The 7,500-nt window shown below is 42.3% G+C and overlaps 1 protein-coding gene across 1 annotated transcript; it reads right to left on the reverse strand.

The window, feature by feature from the left end:
- Positions 1-1,601: 1,601 nt before the first annotated feature.
- On the reverse strand, positions 1,602-2,889 carry LOC138860958 (probable zinc transporter protein DDB_G0283629). Its single transcript, XM_070119558.1, has 2 exons — positions 2,872-2,889; positions 1,602-2,147 (listed from the first exon to the last, which is right to left on the reverse strand). The coding sequence occupies exons 1-2, from the start codon at positions 2,887-2,889 to the stop codon at positions 1,602-1,604; spliced, it is 564 nt and encodes a 187-aa protein (XP_069975659.1).
- Positions 2,890-7,500: the final 4,611 nt, after the last annotated feature.

Below are 7,500 nucleotides of genomic sequence, written 5' to 3' on the forward strand. Positions count from 1 at the left end.
TCATTTAGTCTCCTCTTCTTTGTCCTATTCTTCGCTTTACTTCACCTCTTCCTCTTTCGCCTTTCAGATTTTTACCTTTACATCCACTTCTCTACATAAAATCATTCTTTCTTCCTCACTCTTCCACTTCTATATTTTAGAACCCTTCCCTCCCTTCACCCTCCCCCCCCAAACTGACCCTAGAACATTCCCTACCAACCCCTCCAACCTCTGCCCCCCACCCCCTCTAACCCCTGTCCAAGCCACCCCTCCTACCCTTCATCTCCCCACTTCTTCCCTCCCTCCTTCTCCAACGCCTGTTTCCAATCTCCTCTCTGCTCTCTTCATCCTATCTTCTTTCCTCTCTCCATCCTCCTCTTCCTCCTCCCTCCCTATTCCCTCTTATTTCCTCCCTCCTACCCTCCCTCTGCTCCCTCTAACCTCCTCCTCCCTCCTCCTCCTCCTCTTTTCCTCCCTCACAATCCTCTCTCCCTCCAACCTCTTTTCTCCTCCTCATCTTCCTTCCTCCATCCTACCACTCCACACCTCGCTCCCTCCAACCTCCTCCTCCTCCTCTTACTCTTCCTTCCTCCCCCACAACTCTCTTCTCCCTCCAACCTCCTCCTCCTCCTCCTTCCTTCCTCCCTCCTGCCTCCCCTCTCTCCCTCCAACTCCTCGTCCTCCTCCTCCTCCTCCCTCCTCCTCCTTTTCCCTTCCTTTCTCTCTACCCTTCTTCTCTTCATCCAACCTCCTCCCACTCTTCTTCCTTTCTCCCCAACAACCCTCCCTCTCTCCCTCCAACCTCATCCCTCATCCCTCTCTCTAGTCCTTTCCTCTTCTCCTTCCTCCCCCATAACCCCCTCCTTACCTCCCTCACCCACCCCAACCCTCCCTCCTTCCTCCTCCTCCTCCCAACCCACCCTCATACTGCCCCCACCCCCGCCATCCGACAAACTCCAACCCCTCTCTTCTCCTCATCCCTCCCCTCATATCCCTCACCCACCTTGAACACTCCTTTCCCTCCTTCCTCTCCTCCTCCCAACCCACCCCCATACCTTCTACCCCCCCCCACCCCCGCCATCCGACAAACTCCAACCCCCCTCATCCCCCTCCCTCCTCCCACCCAACACTCCCTCCTCCTTCCTCCTCCTCTCCTCCCAACCCACCCTCCCATACCTCTACCCCCCCCACCCCCGCCATCCGACAAACTCCAACCCTCCTCATCCCTCCTCCCTCCCTCCACCCTCCCTCCCTCCCCTCCCACCCTCCCTCCTCCCAAACCATCCTCACAATTTCCACCTCCCCTCTCGCCATCCGAACAAACTCCACCCCCTCATCCCCCTCCCTCCCTCCCACCCTCCTTCCCTCCTCCTTCCTCCTCCTCCTCCCAACCCACCCCCTCAGTACCTCCACCCCCCACCCCCACCCCCGCCATCCGACAAACTCCACCTCCCTCATCCCCTCCCTTCCCCTCCCCTCCCCTCCCCCCCTCCCCTCCCCCTCCCATCCTCCCCCGACACCCGCTCCGACCACACCATAATTTCCGAGCTACAAGAGAGTGTGTTCTGTCCGTGTTCTGCATGAGGCGTTCTCGTGTTCTGGATCGCACCTCCGGCCCTCGGCTAAGCACGGTGTTCGTTCTCGTGTTCGTTCTCGCGTACGTTCTCGTGTTCGTTCTCGTGTTCGTTCTCGTGTGCGTTCTCGTGTTCGTTCTCGTGTTCGTTCTCGTGTTCGTTCTCGTGTTCGTTCTCGTGTTCATTCTCGTGTTCGTTCTCGTGTTCATTCTCGTGTTCGTTCTCGTGTTCGTTCTCGTGTTCGTTCTCGTGTTCATTCTCGTGTTCGTTCTCGTGTTCGTTCTCGCGTTCGTTCTCGCGTTCGTTCTCGTGTTCGTTCTCGTGTTCGTTCTCGTGTTCGTTCTCGCGTTCGTTCTCGTGTTCGTTCTTGTGTTCGTTCTCGTGTTCGTTCTCGTGTTCATCCTCGTGTTCGTTCTCGCGTTCGTTCTCGTGTTCGTTCTTGTGTTCGTTCTCGTGTTCGTTCTCGTGTTCGTTCTCGCGTTCGTTCTCGTGTTCGTTCTTGTGTTCGTTCTTGTGTTCGTTCTCGTGTTCGTTCTCGTGTTCATCCTCGTGTTCGTTCTCGTGTTCGTTCTCGTGCTCGTTCTCGTGTTCGTTCTCGTGAGGAGTTTGTTGGCGAGCGAGCGAACGAGGAGGGGAGGCGACACGCAACGCACGCACGCACGTACGCACTCATACGCATGTGTACGTATGTATATACGAGTACACACACATATATACAGACACTTACATACATACACACAGGCACATACTTGCTTCGTGTACATATAGCTACACACGCAGATCTTTAACACACACACACATAACTATATGAGTATACACGCACGTATATACGAACACGCACATACGAACACGAACATAAACACGCACATACGAACATGCACATAAGCACGCACATACGAACACGTTCATACGCACATACATACTAACTCCTCTTTAATTGTTTTTATGTCGTCTTCAAAATAAGATTTTTATCTTTTCATTTCTTAAAGATTACTATCTTCTTCTCCTCCTCTTCCTTCTTCTTTACTTCTCCTCCTCCTTCTTCTTTTCTTCTCCTCCTCCTCCATCGCTTTCTTTCTTTGATTTTTGGCTTTTCTTCTTCTTCTTCTTCTTCCTATGCTCAATCTTCCTTCTACTCTTTCTTTTCTGTTAGTTAATTAATTTTCTTTATTTCAAGGTATTGTTTTGTTTTATTTTCCTTTCTATTTTCTATTTCTTTCTTTTTTTTTTTTGTATCCGGCACCTTATATATCTCCTTTTTTTCTGGACGCCATTTTGTAAAGTACATTTCTATTGTTTTGCAATTGAGATATCTTACCAGAGAATATTTGGACATTATGACAAGTTACTGAATTAATAAACTTGTAATGTACCGTAAAATATTTCGCTCCGTTGCAAAATTACCTTATTTCATCATTTAATTTTCTTGTATCGTAAAAAAGGTACAAAAAATGGTATCTGACGAAGCTGTGGTACAAAAAAGGAATGAAAGATAAAGGGAAGATAGAACTTATGATCCAAAAGATTAAGATATATACACCGTGTGTGTGTGTATGTGCGCGTGTGTGTCTTTTTTGTGTAGGTGTTTTTTTTTTGTATGTGTGTGTGTATGTTACTGTGTGTGTGTGTGTTTGTGTGTGTGTGTATGTGTGTGTGTGTGTGTTTGTGTGTGTGTGTGTGTGTGTGTGTGTGTGTGTGTGTGTGTGTGCATGTGTGGGTGGGTGTGTTTCTGTGTGTGTGACTGTGTGTGTGTGTGTGTGTGTGTGTGTGTGTGTGTGTTTGTGTGTGTGTGTGTGTGTGTGTGTGTGTGTATGTGTGTGTGTGTGTGTGTGTGTGTGTGTCTGTGTGTGTGTGTGTTTGTGTGTGTGTGTGTGTGTGCATTTGCATTTTGTATATGTGCGTATATGTGCGCGCGCGTGTGTGCCCTGTAAGAACATACATAAATCTTATCTCATGTCCAAATATGGATTACACCTTAAGAAGCGTTGAAATTACACCGCATTTAAGAAAAGAAAAAGAAAAAGAAAAAGAAAAAAAAATTATTACAATCCTCTCATAAATTCCCTTTTGGCCTTCGAGAACGTGGTGAAAAGGGAAGGAAAATGTATTGAGAAATGAAGAACTAAGGAAACGGTCAAGGATACACGTGAAATCCGAAACGTGGGCACAGGAAGAAAGAAAAATAATTAAGGATAGAGCCAGAAAATGGAAGTTTAAACCGGCAAATGCCAAGAGACGTATGAAAAGGTGTAGAAAAAGATGGAATAAATGTTAAGAGGAAAGACCGAAACGTGAGTAAGAGTATTATGATATAGATAAAAAACAAATAATAATATTATGATAATAATGATGATAATGATACTAATGATGATAATAATAATAATAATGATAATGATGACAATAATGATACTATTACTATTACTACTGGTAATGGTCATAATATTTATAATAACAATAAGACAGAGAGAAGAAAGATTAGCAGAAAGAAAATAATTAAGACAATAAGCTTGAAAGAAAGAGAGAAACAGAAAGAATGAGAAAAAAAGAAGAAATGACATCAATCGTAATAATAATCATAATAACAATAAGACAGAGAGAAGAAAGATTAGGAAAAAGAGAATGATTAAGACAATAAGTTTGAAAGAAAGAGAGAAACAGAAAGAATGAAAAAAAAGAAAAAGTGAGAGCAAAAGAGCACACACAGAAAGATAAATAACTGGCAATGGTAATAATAATCACAATAACAATAAGGCAGAGAGGAGAAAGATTAGGATAAAGAATAAATGAAACAAAAAGTTTAAAACTAAGAAAGAAACAGAATTAATTAAAAATAAATGAAAAAAGAACACACAAAAAAATAAGGATAATAAATAGATAGATAAATAACAGACATTGAAACTAAGAAAGACAGAAAGAGCAAAAATAGAAAAAAATAAGTCAAAAGAACATACATACACAAAAATAAAACATATACACAAATAAACAACCGAAATTGAAACAGACATAATAAAAAAAGAAGAAGAAATGAAGACAATAGAACACACACACACACAAAAAAAGAAAAAAAAATCGATAGCAGACAAAAAAAAAAAGAAGAAATGAAAACAGAACACACACACAAAAGAAAAGAAAAAAATCGAAAACAGACAAAAAAAAGAAGAAGAAGAAATGAAGACAAAAGAACACACACAAAAAAAAAGAAAAGAAAAAAAAATCGATAACAGAAAAAAAAAGATACAAAACCCGCCACGCTTCCCGTTCGTGGTGTCAGTGAGCGGCGCCTTTCTTGCCGTAATCTCGCCGAATTTCGTGCATGCGGTCAGCGGCGGCGCCATCTTCTGTCACGGGAGACACCGCCCCACGTCAGCGGTCGTCAGCGCACGTCAGACCCCGGGGCTTCGTGTCTTCCTGACGATGACTGACTCTCCTTCCCCGTCTTGGAGGAGACTTGCTTCGTCTTGGGAGAAGTTGGTTTTCTTTTTCTTTTTTGTCTATCTCTCTCTCTTTCTTTTTTTTTCTCTCTCTTTCTCTCTCTCTTTCTTTCTCTCTCTCTCTCTCTCTCTCTCTATCTATATCTATCTATCTATCTATCTATCTCTCTCTCTCTCTCTCTCTCTCTCTCTCTCTCTCTCTCTCTCTTCTCTCTCTCTCTCTCTCTTTCTCTCGTCTCTCTGATCGTTCTTCAATTTCTCTCTGTTTATCATCTTATTGTTCTTTTCTTCTTCTTTTCTTCATCAACTTTTCCTTCTTAACTTTTACTCTTCATCCTCATTATCTTCTTTATATTCACTTTTTCTGTTCTTTTCATTTAATCTCTGTGTTCTTCTTCCTCACTTATTATCTTAAATTTTTTATTAATACTACAATAATAATGGTGATAGCAGTCATTATTATTATCATTATTATTAACTTTTTAGTCTCCATCATCATCATATTCTTCTTGTTTACCTGTTTTTGATATAATTATTCCCTTTAACTTCATCCTTTTCTTCTTCAGTTATCATGTTTTATCTCCTTTTCTTGACTTTTTTCTACTACTACTACTACTACTACTACTGCAACTACTACTGATATTACTGAAATTACTTCTATTACTACTAACTACTATTAAAACTAAGACCTATTACTACGGCTACTATCACTTCTTTTACTAGCATTGCTTCTACGACTTACAATATAACAGTTACTTATATCACTACTATTACTTATATCTTTCGTGTTATTGTTTATTTGATTTTTTGTTTTTGTGTTTGAGAGAGAGAGAGAGAGAGAGAGAGAGAGAGAGAGAGAGAGAGAGAGAGAGAGAGAGAGAGAGAGAGAGAGAGAGAGAGAGAGAGAGAGAGAGAGAGAGAGAGAAAGATTTATGGCCAGGAATAATCCAGTCTTTTTTTCTTCGGTCTCTTTCTCTCTCATAGTATTGATCTCTCTCGAGTTTGCTCGTCACTCTCTCTTCCTCTCTCTCTCTCTCTCTCTCTCTCTCTCTCTCTCTCTCTCTCTCTCTCTCTCTCTCTCTCTCTCTCTCTCTCTCTCTCTCTTTCTTACTCTGTCTCTATCTCTGTTTGTCTTCTTCTGTCTCCGTGTCTGTCTCTGGCTGTCTTTCTGTCTGTCTCTGTATCTCTCTCTCTCTGTCTCTCTCTCTCTCCCCCTCTCCCTCTCTCTATATGTCTATCTATATATCAATCTGTCCATAGGTATCTAACACCTATCTATCTATCTTTTTATTAATTTATCTACCTATCTATCTGCAACAATTCGCTCCCTCTCTGGCTATCTATCTATCTATCTATCTGCAACAATTCACCCCCTCTCTGTCTATCTATCTATCTATCTATCTATCTGCAACAGTTCACCCCCTCTCTGCCTATCTATCCAACTATCTGCAACAATTCCCTCTCTGCCTATCTATCCAACTATCTGCAACAATTCACCCCCTCTCTGTCTGTCTATCTATCTATCTATCTGCAACAATTCACCGCCTCTCTGTCTATCTATTTATCTGCAACAATTCACCCCCTCTCTGCCTATCTGTCTATCCAATCTATCTATCTGCAACAATTAACCCCTCTCTGTCTATCTATCTATCTATCTATCTATCTATCTGCAACAATTCACCCCCTCTCTGTCTATCTATCTATCTATCTATCTGCAACAATTCACCCCCTCTCTGTCTATCTATCTATCTATCTGCAACAATTCACCCCCTCTCTGTCTATCTATCTATCTATCTATCTGCAACAATTCACCCCCTCTCTGTCTATCTATCTATCTATCTATCTATCTGCAACAATTCACCCCCTCTCTGTCTATCTATCTATCTAACTATCTATCTGTCTCCTCCTCTCTCTCAAACACAGTGAGAATATCCTCAAAACTATACCAGCGTCTTGCAAACAATTCACCCTCTCTGTCTATCTATGTGCAACAATTCACCCCCTCTCTGTCTATCTATCTGCAACAATTGACCCCCTCTCTGTCTATGTATCTATCTATCTATCTGCAACAATTCAGATCCTCTCTTTCTATCTATCTATCTATCTGCAAATAATTCAATTCTCTGTCTATTCATTCTATCTATCTGCAACAATTCACCCCCTCTCTCTGTCTATCTATCCAACTATCTATCTCCTGCAATACTCCACCCCCTCTCTGTCTATCTATCTGCAACACCACCCTCTCTGTCTTATCTATCTATCTATCTGCAACAATTCACCCTCTCTGTCTGTCTATCTATCTATCTATCTGCAACAATTCACCCCCTCTGTGTCTATCTATCTGCAACACCACCCTCTCTGTCTATCTATCTATCTATCTGCAACAATTCACCCCTCTCTGTCTGTCTATCTATCTATTCATTCGCAACAATTCACCCCTCTGTCTATCTATCTATCTGCAACACCACCCTCCTGTCTATCTATCTATCTATCTATCTGCAAACAATTCACCCATC

Source organism: Penaeus vannamei, unplaced genomic scaffold (assembly GCF_042767895.1).
Source record: "Penaeus vannamei isolate JL-2024 unplaced genomic scaffold, ASM4276789v1 unanchor339, whole genome shotgun sequence".
Lineage (NCBI taxonomy): Eukaryota > Metazoa > Arthropoda > Malacostraca > Decapoda > Penaeidae > Penaeus > Penaeus vannamei.